The 13,719-nt window shown below is 34.8% G+C and overlaps 1 protein-coding gene across 1 annotated transcript in view; it reads right to left on the minus strand.

The window, feature by feature from the left end:
- Positions 1-13,719, minus strand: part of DYNC2H1 (dynein cytoplasmic 2 heavy chain 1) — a 135,233-nt gene that overhangs the window by 76,850 nt on the left and 44,664 nt on the right. The window contains exons 53-62 of the mRNA XM_042838934.1: positions 12,844-12,922; positions 10,944-11,098; positions 8,963-9,100; positions 6,508-6,621; positions 5,182-5,342; positions 4,905-5,028; positions 4,270-4,391; positions 3,450-3,536; positions 2,332-2,458; positions 787-928 (exon numbers count right to left, since the gene is read on the minus strand). Of these exons, the coding sequence (XP_042694868.1) occupies positions 787-928; positions 2,332-2,458; positions 3,450-3,536; positions 4,270-4,391; positions 4,905-5,028; positions 5,182-5,342; positions 6,508-6,621; positions 8,963-9,100; positions 10,944-11,098; positions 12,844-12,922 (1,249 nt within the window). The remainder of the gene's footprint in view (positions 1-786; positions 929-2,331; positions 2,459-3,449; positions 3,537-4,269; positions 4,392-4,904; positions 5,029-5,181; positions 5,343-6,507; positions 6,622-8,962; positions 9,101-10,943; positions 11,099-12,843; positions 12,923-13,719) is intronic.

Here is a 13,719-nt window from a genome sequence, read left to right on the forward strand (position 1 = left end):
AGACAGGGAGCTGTTGGAGAAGGTCCAGAGAAGAGCCACGAAGATGATCAAGGGGCTGGAGCACCTCCCTATGAAGACAGGCTGAGGGAGCTGGGCTTGTTCAACATGGAGAAAAGAAGGCTGTGATGTGACCTCATTGCAGCCTTACAGTACCTAAAGGGAGCCTACAAAAAGGAGGGGAATCAACTCTTTGAAAGGGTTGATAACAGCAGGACGAGGGGAAATGGTTTTAAGTTGAGGGAGGGGAGATTTAGGTTGGATGTCAGGGGGAAATTCTTTACAGAGAGAGTGGTGAGGTGCTGGAACAGGCTGCCCAGAGAGGTTGTGGATGCCCCGTCCATCCCTGGAGGTGTTCAAGGCCAGGTTGGATGGGGCCCTGGGCAGCCTGGTCTAGTATTAAATGGGAAGGTTGGTGGCCCTGCATTTGTCAGGGGGATTGGAAATTCATGATTCTTGAGGTCCCTTCAAACCCTGGCCATTCTGTGATTCTGTGGTAAGTGCTTACCAAAAGGAAAAACAGAAGCATTCAGTACTTGTAGGCAAGTTTCCAACTATTAATGTGAATACATTCATCCATGTAAATGTTACTTTCTAATCAAGGACTATGCAGTTAAATATTTTTTTTAAAAAGTATTTATAATCTTAAGAATTAATAGAATAATGCCAATAAATAGTCCATCTCTATATACAACTGCATATTGAATAAGAATGAATACAGTCACTTTTCATTTGGGGACACCAAGACTTCCTTAATCAAGCCTAATTACACACACACACACAAATTACTTTCAAGGCCTGCTGATTTGGTCCATTCATCCAGTCTTATTTTCCTCTGATCCTCCGGAGCAGCAGAAAGATAAGTAATAAATGCAGCTGCTAACTGAGCTCTTTTAGGCAGTGTGGCCAGTTCATCTCTTATCTCTGAAACCTTTAAAGAAAAAAGAGTACATAATGGATAGATGTATTACATTTAAAACAAAAAAAAAAAACTATGCTAATATTTCTCATAAGTTATCAAATAGTCTGAATTAAATTTGGCTGCCATTAAGAATACAGGTGAAACAGTCACTCCCCTTGCATTTCACATAACCATATGTAGCTCACAGCAAAACATACTTGAAGATGTGGAAAAAACTTTTTTTTTTTTTTTTTTTTTTTTTTTTTTTTAGCTCTGAGCTATAGCATATGGACAGATACTCCTGAGAATTTGGATCCAAAAAAACTCAATCTTATGAATCCTTCAGTATGTCAATTACAAGCTACTGGATAAGTCATATTAATTTAAGGAAAATAAGAAATGTGCCCTTATAGTATCAGTTAGTCAATGTCAAAATAGAGATTCTGATAGCAAACACTGTAGGTATTTATTATAATCAGAAATGTGATTCACTGAAGACACACAAAATACATTTATCACATATCTTTGAACAATCTATCTGCACTTTGTAAGCACTGCCACATTTTTATTTAATCAAACTGATTTTTAAAAAAGCGTGCTCACAAAAGCAACGTTTTACTACCTTCTCTTTACTTTAAAGGGAAATGAATACAGCTTTTTTACCCCTAAATTAAAAACTATCGTCAAGACTATGAGTTCCTGGCTAATGTAACTGCTAGTTTGTTAGGTATACTAATATATCTACCTATCCCACACCATCAACAGTAAGGTAACTTTCTAAAGAGAGGGGTAACATACCAGAGTGAAGAACCATGAAGAGTCATTCTTAGAGGTCTTTACACAAAGGTTCAAATCTGCCCAGCCCTACTATTGCAGGTTGAGTACCTGAAAAGCTACTTGCAAAGGAAAATCTTCCATTTCTTTCCATAATACTCAACCCTAACTTCAGAAACACAGAATATTCTGAATTGGAAGAGACCCATAAGGATAATCAAGTCCAACTCCTGGCTTTACACAGCACCACTCAGAAATCACACCATATGTCTGAGAGTCTTTTCCAGATGCTTCTTGAATGCTGGCAAGCACAGTGCCACGGCTACTTCCCTGCAGAGCCTGTTCTGATGACTGACCACCCAACTCGTGAAGAATGTTTTCTTGATATCCACTTTTTGTACTATGGCATCCAAAACAGCACACAGAACTCAAAGCGAGGCTACAACAGTGTACTGTAGAGTGGGACAGACATTTCCTTTGACGAGTTGGCAATGCTGCACTTGATGCATCTCAGTTTAAACACTTCAAAATTATTTCTGATGAGAAATCAAACGAATGTATACTTAACAGACTGGCTGCTTATCTCATATCTTCAAAACAGTGCAAAGACTTTTTATAATATCAGCAATCAGAAGTATTTTATGAAAATTTTCACTAACCTGGTTGCTCCATCTTTTGTGTTCTCTGTCAAGTTGACTAATCAGTACCTCTGCAGCTTTCAACGTTTTCTGAGCTTTACTTAGCTCTGCTTCAAGTTTGGCTGCTTCTGTTGTTCTACTCTGAAACCTGTAAAACAATTATTGTTTATAATTGCCATCATGAACTACTAAAATTATGGACAGTTACTTCAAAGGTAGTTTAATTGACTGAAATTGTCATATTAATTATTCATGAAGAACACAACAGCAATTCTCTTTTATACTTTCTGCTTCCTTCTCATGATAGACAAGCCATTAACAGAATTAAGAAACACAAAAGAGACCGAAAAACACATTTCTAGTATACATATATAATATGTCTGAAAATCGTTCCTCTCCATACTTATGCAGCATTGACTTCACTTTAGCAGTTGATGTTAAGTTTTGCTCTGCACCTAGTCAAGCCAGCAGCAAGTTCAACACCATGCTATGAATTTGTAATTCTTTTTGGTAAATTTTATCTATAAAGTCTTTAAAGAAGCATATTGGTAAGTTATTGCTTAACCTTTAAATTTACAGTTCAATACTCTATTTTGTGAACTATTGCAAAATAGAAATATGCCCAATGCAACAAAGTTTAGAAATTATTTTTTAATGTTTAACACCCATAGAATTTGAAGTCCTTATCCCTTGCCTTATCACTACACTCTCTGATACACAGTCTCTCCCCAGCTTTCTTCTAGGCCCGCTTTAAGTACTGGAAAGATTCTATAAGGCCTCCATACAGCCCCTTCTTTTCTAGACTAACAAGTCTACCCCTTACAAGAAGTTTTCTTAGACTTATACTGTGAGATACACACTTCATTTTTAACATCTGCTGTCTTCTAGAATGAAGGTTTCCAACTCGGTCATTCATTAGTGAGAAGGTACTTGAAGGAGCATTTCATCTGATCAGCAAGATGAAAAGCATGCTAATAGTATCTATTAACTACTACTGATTGTATAGATAGCCTAATTATGGCTTCAAATGAGGTACAAGTCCCACAGGGCAGGGAGGTTTTTTGGTCACATTAATTTCAATATTAATACTGTTCATCAATGCTTTTATTTATCTCTTGAAATAAACAAAACCAACATACTTATCTTTCAGTTCTGATACTTTCTGACCAACAGAGTTCAGAAGATCTTCCAACTTCCGTTTTCTGCCTTCAGTTCTCTTGAGATTACTAAAAAATGTAACACTTATTTTAAGACAATGGATCCAAAGGAAAAAAAATAGTCACAGTGACATAACAATAATTCATATGGAGACAGTCCAGAGACAATTCCTTCTTGTGATCTGTATCAGCAAAAATTCACTTTCACATTTAAAATGTTTTAATGTTTCTCACCACATATCTTTAAAAGTGCAGAGCAAATGCATCACATTGAAGTGTATTTTTAGAGATCAAATAAAATTCTTCCAATATGTCATTTTAAGATCTAGCAAAATAACCAGTATAGATTCCTCGGATTATGGGTGTTCATAAGACTACTTCATATCATTGCAATTATAAGGAGAAACTGATAATGCTTGGTATATGCCTAAAAAAAGAGGAATCACACTTCCTATATAATTGCATGAGTTAATCACCAACAGAATAGATTTTATGCATATCAATGATGTTCATTGCTCCTAGACACATTTCAGCAGAGACTGGTAACTGGTGACTGGCAGAAAGATATCTAAAGCATAGCTTCCAGGAAAAATAAAATTACATTTTTTTTCTTACATACTGACACAGTTTTACTTAAAGACATGATTCTGCCTCAGCATGAGACAGAAATACTTAATAAGAATACTTTATAGTGAGCTATAGTTTCTTATTTCTTCTGTTCTTAACAATCTTCAAGTTCTCTTAGTCTCCTCTGACATTACTGGAATTAAGCATGATTATTTTGTAACAGTGTCTAACTTACGCTTCCAAGACAGCCTTTTCTTTTTCCAAAGGTTGAATTCGTTCCAGAACATGGGAATACTGGACATTAGCAGTTACCCAGGCAGCCAGTGGAGCAGCTGCAGCACTGGCTCGTTTAGCATTCTAAATAATAATAATAATAATAATAATAATAATAATAATAATAATAAAAAAAAAAAATATCAGTAACAGTTACAAGAAAATCCTCGAAATATAATGCAAATGAGAGAAATACAGGATAAGTTAACTGCAACGGATTTGCCAGTTATCAAATTTACCAATTAGCCAACTTCTCTAATGAAATGCTATTTTACATTGTTACTAAGAGTTTATATTGTAGGTTAGCAAAGAAAATAAAGGATTTACAACTATGAAGCTCCATAGGCATTATGAAGTTGTAAATGAATTTAAGAATCATCATCCTGTTCTTTTCCAGACAATCACAAATTTCCCTTTAAAACTAACAAACCAGTATCGAAGAATTCTACTAGCTACTGCCAAATTAGGTCTTAAAGATCACTAATGTATTTAATAATCATTAGTTCCCCTTTTTTAATTGCATGTAATGGGTTTTTTTTGTTGTTGGTTTTATTTTGCTATTTTTTATTTATTGCATGTAACAGCATCACAAATTACTTTAGGATCAAAAGATGTTCTGTTTCTTGAAAGAAGTTCTTCAACGCTCTCTCGTATTTCTTTCGGAATGTTACGGGCATCAAAGGTTGCAATGTCCTCCTTCACTCCTCTTTTGGCCAAGAAACTGTAAAAAAATAAAGAAAGAGAATGCAAATGTTAGAAGTTATTTCCATACGAAACTAAAGAATTCTGCACACACATCATTCCTGACGATAGCAGAAAGCATTTCATATTGTAAATTATTGTCTTAAGGTCAGATCTGAAATAAAATCCTCACCTCTTCATGCTCACCCATGATGTATCAAAAATCCCCATAAGCCGCAAAACTCCTTCTAGGATGTCTCTGATAATGTCAGGGGGCATCCGAAGGGACCGAATTTCTGACAACGACTCTGGTTTTATATTTCCAACTGCTAATTTAGCTTCATTAACCAAGGGCTTAGAAAATAAAAACATAACCAAAATAGACATGAGAATATTAGAAACTGAAAATTTGCCATTTTGGCTTCCATGTATCTTCCTTCTTTCAGCATTAAACACTTTATTGTCTGAACAGCCACTACTGATGCGTATTCATATGCACAAGTTCCTAAAAAAACAACTACTTTAAGTGATCAGTGTGTTTCCATAGAACACCATCGCTATCTTGACATTCTCTAACTTTCCAGTCAGCATTACAATTCATAAACTTCATGCAGATAACAGTATTGACCATATTTGCTCTTTCACTTCTTCTACGTTCGCTGTGATATGGGCATGTTTTAATAACGGTGTCAACTGCTATTTACATCTAGGCTTAAGGATATCTATGTAATAAAGTTGTGAAGAAACAGAGGTCATAAAAGTTTTCTTTCTACAGTTTCTAAACAAGTCCAGAAAGACATCAGCCATACTGACAAAACAGAAAAAAGAAAAAAAAGAGGCAATGAAGTTAAAGAATTATTAAAAGGTATGCATACTTTGCACATCTTGTATATTTATCAATGACCACAGAAAAGGTGTTAACTTAAGCTTGTAGTTCTACATGACTGCCAAGGCAAGAAAAATACAGACTATAAAAGAAATGATTCAAGACATACCTCCTCCCCCCAGAAATGATGCTTAAAGGCTGCAAAGTGTCTCAAACAAAGCAGTATGCTACAGTGCCATCAGGATACACAGCTTCCAGAATTAAGCAATAACTGGAAATCATCTCATTAAACTACTTCCCTCCATCTTATAGTACAAACTCTGTTCCAGTTTCATCAAGGAATATTGTAGCTGGTCTATAGAAGTTATTAATAACTCAAAAATATTCCACAAAGTCTGTGGAACTCAGTAAACCATGACAGCACAGAAATAGCAACTAGAGGGTGGATGTTATTTGAAAAGCCTTTCTGCAATGAAGACCAAACAGAATACAGATTCAATGTCCAAATGTCAACATAAATCTGGGAAACAGAATTAACTGCTTTATAACACAATAAGGTTTTAATATTTAAACAATTTAAAGAAAAATTAAGAAATAGGAATAGGACAAATTCTACAAAAACACTTTGCGTGGCAGAACCTTCAATAAGCCAAATCACACCACAAAACAAAATTTTTCCTTAGTAGTTTTTACCTGAACCTCCTTCAGTTCATCCTCAATTTTTCTTTTTCTTTCTTCTATTTCTGCAGCTTCTTCTGCTATTCTTTGTTTTATTTTTTCCATCTCTGTTTTTTGCTCACTGGCACTCTGTAAAGAAGAATATCTTTCATTTTCAAATTTGCATCAATTTTATTTTCAGGTCATTTATTCCTTACAGTCTTCATCATAATATAATTTGCTGTTGACAACAAGCACAAAAAAAACACTTTTCATACTAGAGGTCGTTTCTAAAAAAAAAAAAACATAAGCATTAGTCTGAACTTCATGTTCATGTTATTGAATTACATGACTAAGCATCTTTTTATATTATTGTGCCTCTTTCCCTTTGTTTGGTGTATCACAGACAAGCTCAGTATCTCTGTTTTCTAAGCTCATTATAAACTTTTCTCTCCTTACCTATGACTGGTACTCCCTCCTGCATGAAGATGTCAGACCTCCTTGATAAGGACAAGGCTGACAGCCTCTAACATACTTCATACACTTGAAAGCAATATCTCCTTATCTTTGTCTTTGTGAAATGCAAGCTGCTCACATTTCTATTTCTTTCATGTCAGCACTGAAACTCACCTTTTCAATGATTCTAGAAGATACAGTTGTGTTTAAATTACAAACTGTTATCCTAAAAATACTTTTACAAGATTTACCTGTAAAGCTGCACCCACCTCTCTAACAACCTACACACAGAGCACAAGGTGAATGGCTTCACATTTTTTTTCCAGAGTTTTCATTCTGCTTACCACAGAGTGGTCATCTCCTGAGCACTTCAATACAACAATAAATAGGCGACATATAAAATTACAGTAAGACACTCTGTACTATGTGAAGTTAATGGAAAAAGCAGGAACTATGAGAAACAGTCACAAAACAAGTAATGGAGGATAAATGCAGAAAATAAGTGTATAATATTCTAGGCTCAATTCATCTAAAAGATCCAAGGTAACAAAGGTCAGAGTTTATATTTTTATACATTTCCCAGTATTCAACACATTATTATAACCAGCAATCGTTGAGCTGAGTTGAACCTGTAGGAAAAATAGAAGTGTAGAAGCAGAGAAAATCTTAATAATCTTTCTGAGTAATTAACGTAAGCTGTAGTTCAGTGTATCACTGAAGTCCATAAAAGCATGTCACTCAAATCTATAAAATATTAACTACATAAAACTGGCTCAGATATTTCATGGAAATGTATGAGTACTGTCTGATGGCTCTGAATAAGAAAACCTTAAAGTTCAGCTGTAGGTCAAAAGCCTTGCTCAGAAGGAAGATAAAGGGAGTCCATGCATTACAATCCTCTCTCTTACATAAACTGGAACATTTGAAGTGACATTAAAACGTTAGAGGGCACCTGCACTTTGTGCTAACCTAAATCAGAATTCTATCGTAATCCTTCTGATATTCACAGACTCAACATGTTTCCTTTTTTTTTTTTGACCTACTCTTTGCCCTTGTCCTACAATGTAACACATGTTGCTTTGGTAGCAGTTAACTGCTGGACAATAGCAGGCATAGATTTAAAAGATCAAGGGAAACGATACAAAAATTCTTTGAAGCCAGCAATGAATTTATCAAGTCAATGATAATTATTCAAATACAATATACAGTAAGTAGATAGACACTAAAAATACAAAAAAAAATTGCTAATATCAAGTGGGCTTATAAAAATGGAAAGCAATTGTGAACCAAATGCTTTGAAAGAACATGTATCTACTTTAATGCACACAGAAAAGTCTCTCTTCCTTGAGATTATTTACTTAAGCTCTTTTCAGACTGATCAGACTAGCACAGTGCTAAAACAGTGCAGTGAGAGCAGATTTGTTATAATTTATCTCATATTAATGATTTCTGCAGAGATCTCTGTTCTGAACAGTTACTTTATTTAACTGAGAAAATACTACTAACGAAAATTACCTCTTCAAAAAACAGATCCACCTCTGAGCTGAAAGATGGATATTTCAGGGAGTGATAAACACTGAACAATCAGTTTTATCTGAAGTCAACTTCAGAGGATTAAACATCAGAAAATACATTTTTTAAGGGTCCACAAATTCAGCTAATAGGATTTGTAACCTAAAATACTGCTACTTGTTAGTATTTTATTCATATTGTTAAAAGTAATGTAAAACCAGATCAATTTAGATTATGAACTCCTAGGAAAACTTACAGACTAACCTCAAGTAGTAAATGCTACTCTGGTACCAAAGTGGTTCTGATCTCATCTTAATCAGTTCAGACATGGTTTAAGTTACCAAATCCTCTTTTCTGCAACAAATTTATTCAAGCCCCAAGACTCACATGTTTCCTTAGGCAACTTACTGTAAAATCATCAGGTTTAGCACTCCTTGAAAACAACACAAAGTACAGGCAGCCATGGAGTTTTTTGTCTTTTTTTTTTTTGTTTCCTCCGTTTTTGATTTGATCACTACAATACCTGCATAGATATTGTAATTTCCTGAAGGGCAGCATCAGCTTCATCCTGCTTAGTTTTGAGTAAAATGCTTTGTTCTCCAGCTTTTTTATTCAGTTCATCCACAAGGGCTTTAGCTTCGTTCAGCTTTGAAACACCTGCCTAAAAAAGTTTGTAAGAAGCAATTGTTTAGCATGGAATTTTATACAGATTTAAATGAAGATTGGTTACAAACAGTACACACAGACTAACAGTGACGCAGATTAATATTATTCATTTTTAATTTATTAAAATATAATGCATATTTCTTAGCACTCCCCTGTAGATTTCAACTCAAAAATGAGAGCTGAAACCTCCTTTGTGTTCATATAAGGTGTTTCACTACGTCAAAAACCTGAATATGAAATCCTCATAATTTTTTTTCTATTTAATTCAGTAACATTTCAGTTAACTGACACTAATTCCCTGTAATTCTATTTCCTCTAATAGCAAATCAACAAAAATTAAATGGAATCAAACTAGGTTATCCTATTTCTACATATTCGTGCCTTCTCTAAAGAACCTGGATGTACATAAAACAAAGCCTCAGTTATCTTTCCCATTTCTTTATTCACAATTTCTAAATTATTCATATTATCAAGAAGACAGAATTCAACACTTCTGAAAAATGTATTAAAGGCAAAATGAATGTTTCATCTAGGATACATATGCATAATTTCTTGTAAATGTTTACTTTTCTTTACCCAAAGAATTCAAGAAGTAAAGGAGCGTTTGTCACAAACAAATCAGAGCTACCACCTAAGTAAGTAAGCAGTTTCTGACATTGCAAACTTAAATCCTTTGTAAATCACTTACTACAGAGATGGAAAACTATTAACATAGTTAATAGAATAGAAAGAACACAGAATTTAATGCAAAGAGGTAATTTGTTTCAGAGAGATGTTTTAAGAAGACCCACTTCTTAAGCAAAGCTGAAATCATTGCAAGTGTGCTTTCAGAACAAATAGCACGAGTGACTGAGAAAAGGAGGTGAAAGTAAAAAGACTAAAAGGGAAAAGCTTTGACCTACAGGGACTCTTCTTTAAGAAAAATACATTGTGAAGAGAAGGAAGCACTCACGGAAAGCCAGCATGTTTCAAAAGTAGTGTGGTACACATAGAGAACAGGAACAAAGCCACATCTGGCTAATTGCAGACAGGTTCAATGTGTGAAAAAGTCTGAAACATTAAGTGAGGCAAAGCCACAAAAAAGGGAATTCTGACCAAGGCAACAGAAGTAACCATGAGGCTAAGGAGTTTACAGCTTGTTGAACTACATAAGGATGCAAGAATCACACAAAATAGAATTTCAAAATAGAATTTCAAAAACTTTCAAAATAGAAAGTTGCTGCATAGACACAAAGATTTATATATTAATATACAATCAGAGACAGAACTTAAATAATCAAAAGATGATGCCTCATTTGCAACACAACTCCATTACATGAATAATGTCAAAAAAACAAAAAAACTAAAGCCTTTGCAAATACTTTTTGCTTTTAAAAGAAGAAATGCCTATTCTAATAGAGCTAAAATATGAATGAAAAAGAAGGTACCACCCTTAGCCCTAAGGTTTTTAAACAGAGATGTACATTAAGATTCAAACTATTCCTGATCTGAAATCACAGCATTAGTAATTGCAGGCAGGATATCCTACACAGCCATGTTAGCAGCTACAGCTCCTAATAGAATAACAGAGTCTTTAGGGCCACGTGGTCCAGCTCCCCAGCAATGAACAGGGAACACATACAAAGGCTGTTCAGGACCTGATCCAGCCTCCCCTTTAAAGTCTCCAGGGATGAGGCATCCACCACATCTCTGGGCAACTTGTGCCAGTGCCTCACCATCCTCACTGTAAAAGATTTTTTCCTTGTATCTAACCTAGAGCTTGAAATAGCATACAAGGCATTTCCAAATGTGAGAGCATTTTGAAAAGCTGTGTGTTAAAAATGTTTTTAAATACATACCTGCAAGTGGTTCTGCCTTTTTACCAGCTCTGTTCTTTTACTGTTGTTAATTGAACTGTATACATTAAGGAATGTCATGTATCTGCTAGGCGTTGCTCCATATATTTTACACGACTCGTGGATTACCAGAAATGACTTCCAAAAATCTGAATTGTCTGTACAATAAAATTTGTTACATAGATAATAAAATCATTTAGGAAAATCATTTAGAAAAAAGAAACCCCAAACAAACAACTTATCATTTTATATTCCTGTTGGCTCTGACACTTTGCAGTGATAATTAGACCAATATTTTAGAACAAGTTGCCAAAAGTACTGTTACCAACTTGGGTGTTTGAAGGGTCCCCTAGATTATGCTCTGCTCCTTATTTTTAAAATGGTTACAATTTAAGCTTTATTATAAACTCATATTATTTCAAAAATGAGCTTTTACTTACAATAAACTGAAGTTACTTGGTATTCCCAACTACTTTATCATTAAAAACCAAACTTCTTTCTGTTAAGTATCAAACATAGGCACATTCATATTCTACTTTTCCTCCTACTTAGTCCAATATTAGATATCTAAGGTGGATTACCTCAATTCAACCCCAGTAAACCAAAGAATTCCAATTGCATGTAACTGTAACTGGCAGGGAAAGAACTGAGAAGGGTAAACCAAACCAAGAAATAATAAGTATGAGTAAATTGCATTTGTCAAACAACTATGAAATAACTCATTTTTTGTATCTTTCCTGTTAATCCATTTATGCACTGATGCAGAAAAGCAAGCCCAAAAAGTAATGGTATGGATCTGATCCATCTGGTGATGATTCTTAGGGACATTCACACAAAAAACAAATTTGGAACTATTCCGACAAGCACAGGAGCATTTTGGGATTCTCCCCTTGTATTGCAGGATCTGACTTAACATGATGAAATTCCAGAAATACATTCTACATAAGTCAGGCACACAGAATTTTCTCAATAAAATCTCAAGTCTCAAATGTTACAACAGGAGCTAAAATCATGTGTTGTAGTCACATTACATGGAATACCACGTGAAAGTCTCTGCATAAAAGATACTTTGCATAACTATATCTCAATTGTTAGCATGAAAGACATCAGATGAAGGTACTCAAGTACCTCCTCCTTTTGCACATAAAGTACAGCCTCTTTTTGCAGATAAAAGTAGGAAATCATTCTTGATAGCAGTGTTAGACTTACAAATCTTAAGAAAAAAAGCACAGATTGATTTCAGTGAAACTGAGGAACACTTTTGGGAGAAATCTGATTTGAGTATGAAAGCAAATCCTACCCTCAAAACTACATAAAAACAAATGTAAGTGTAAGGAATGAAACTGCCTTCTATTCCTGTAGCAAAGGATGTAAGTAATCAGATAGCTCTCTTCATTGGAACGTTCAGATAAAATGAAGGATAACTGAAGGAAGGGTCTGTCCCAGCTATAAGACAAACTTTGCATTCTATCAGGAAGCTGGGACTCTCTCATGGGAAGGACACCGATAAGCCTCTTAAATGTCTGTTGATTGTAACTTGGCCCTTAATCTCTTTTTGTAAGATAAGACAGTGTCTAAATGGCATCTAACAACCTGAAGTTCAGTTGATGAAAATGAAGCATTCCTGACGCAAGAGCTCTCGCTGAAGGGAATGAGACTATCAAAGGGCATTCTATGTTGGAATATATCAATATAACCAGTAGGAGATTGGGTTTGCTGCCCCAGGATATATTTTCCAGACTAATGCTTCCAAATGAAAAATACCTCCCATGTGGACAATACTTAAGTTCATGAATATGCTAGCAAAAACTACTTGAATTACCCATGCCGTCATCTATGCCCAACACAGGACTAAGTGTTTAATGAAATGTTGTAACAACCAGCTGCCCCACCAAAATATTACCTGAATGCTTTTTCTTAAATTCTTTGTGTGTTTTTTCAGTCTTATCTTCTCCATCATCATATAAAAGCATTTCAGGTATCTAAAACAAATCAAGATGGTTAAAACTCAAATTTGAGTTAGGATTAAAAAATAATTTAGTAGCTAATCTGAAAAGACTAAAATTGAGAATAAAGGATTTGTAAAACACAGCATTGAATAGATCGAATCTGCCGTTCTCTAGAACTAATGACTTCTTGTTCTCTCAGGCAGAGGAGCTTTTGTTGGCTTTATGAACACAAAACAAAGTCCTAAAACACTTCCACGATAACACAAATGTCAAAGATGTAAAAAGATACAGAACTCAACAGAAATTAGAAGGCAGTTTAAATACAACTGAGTGGCTGCAAGATCAAAATTAAATAATGTTTAAGTCCAAATGTCTAAAGCTTCTGTCATGTTCTAAGATGGAGTATGTGTTCATCTTCATATATTCTTGACTACAAAACGTACAAAGATAAAAACAAATGAAAGCATTTTCAGAATTCTGGCATATAACTAAATCACAAACATCTAATCATTGCTCATACACCACTCAAAAAAAAATCCTCTGGAAATAAAATATCTTTAAGTTGTTTTTACTAGTGGACAGAGTTGGTCCAAACATTTTTGCCAAAAACAACTTCCAGAAAAACCTGCTGTTGAACCTGAGGTGCAATGATAGGGGAGATCTCATCACCCAGTTAGAAATGCATACTGTGCATTAGCTCCTCCCACGGCTGTCTCAGGTGACAAATGTCATGATCCAGATTGTGAAATTCATCACTGTGAGACAATGGAAGTAACCAGACTACCTTGCAGACTAGATTGAAGGGGTTTCTGCATCAGAGGTATGGAAAA

This window comes from Centrocercus urophasianus, unplaced genomic scaffold, assembly GCF_019232065.1.
Source record: "Centrocercus urophasianus isolate 14NV4802_14NV808 unplaced genomic scaffold, USGS_Curo_1.0 seq_9, whole genome shotgun sequence".
Taxonomy (NCBI): domain Eukaryota; kingdom Metazoa; phylum Chordata; class Aves; order Galliformes; family Phasianidae; genus Centrocercus; species Centrocercus urophasianus.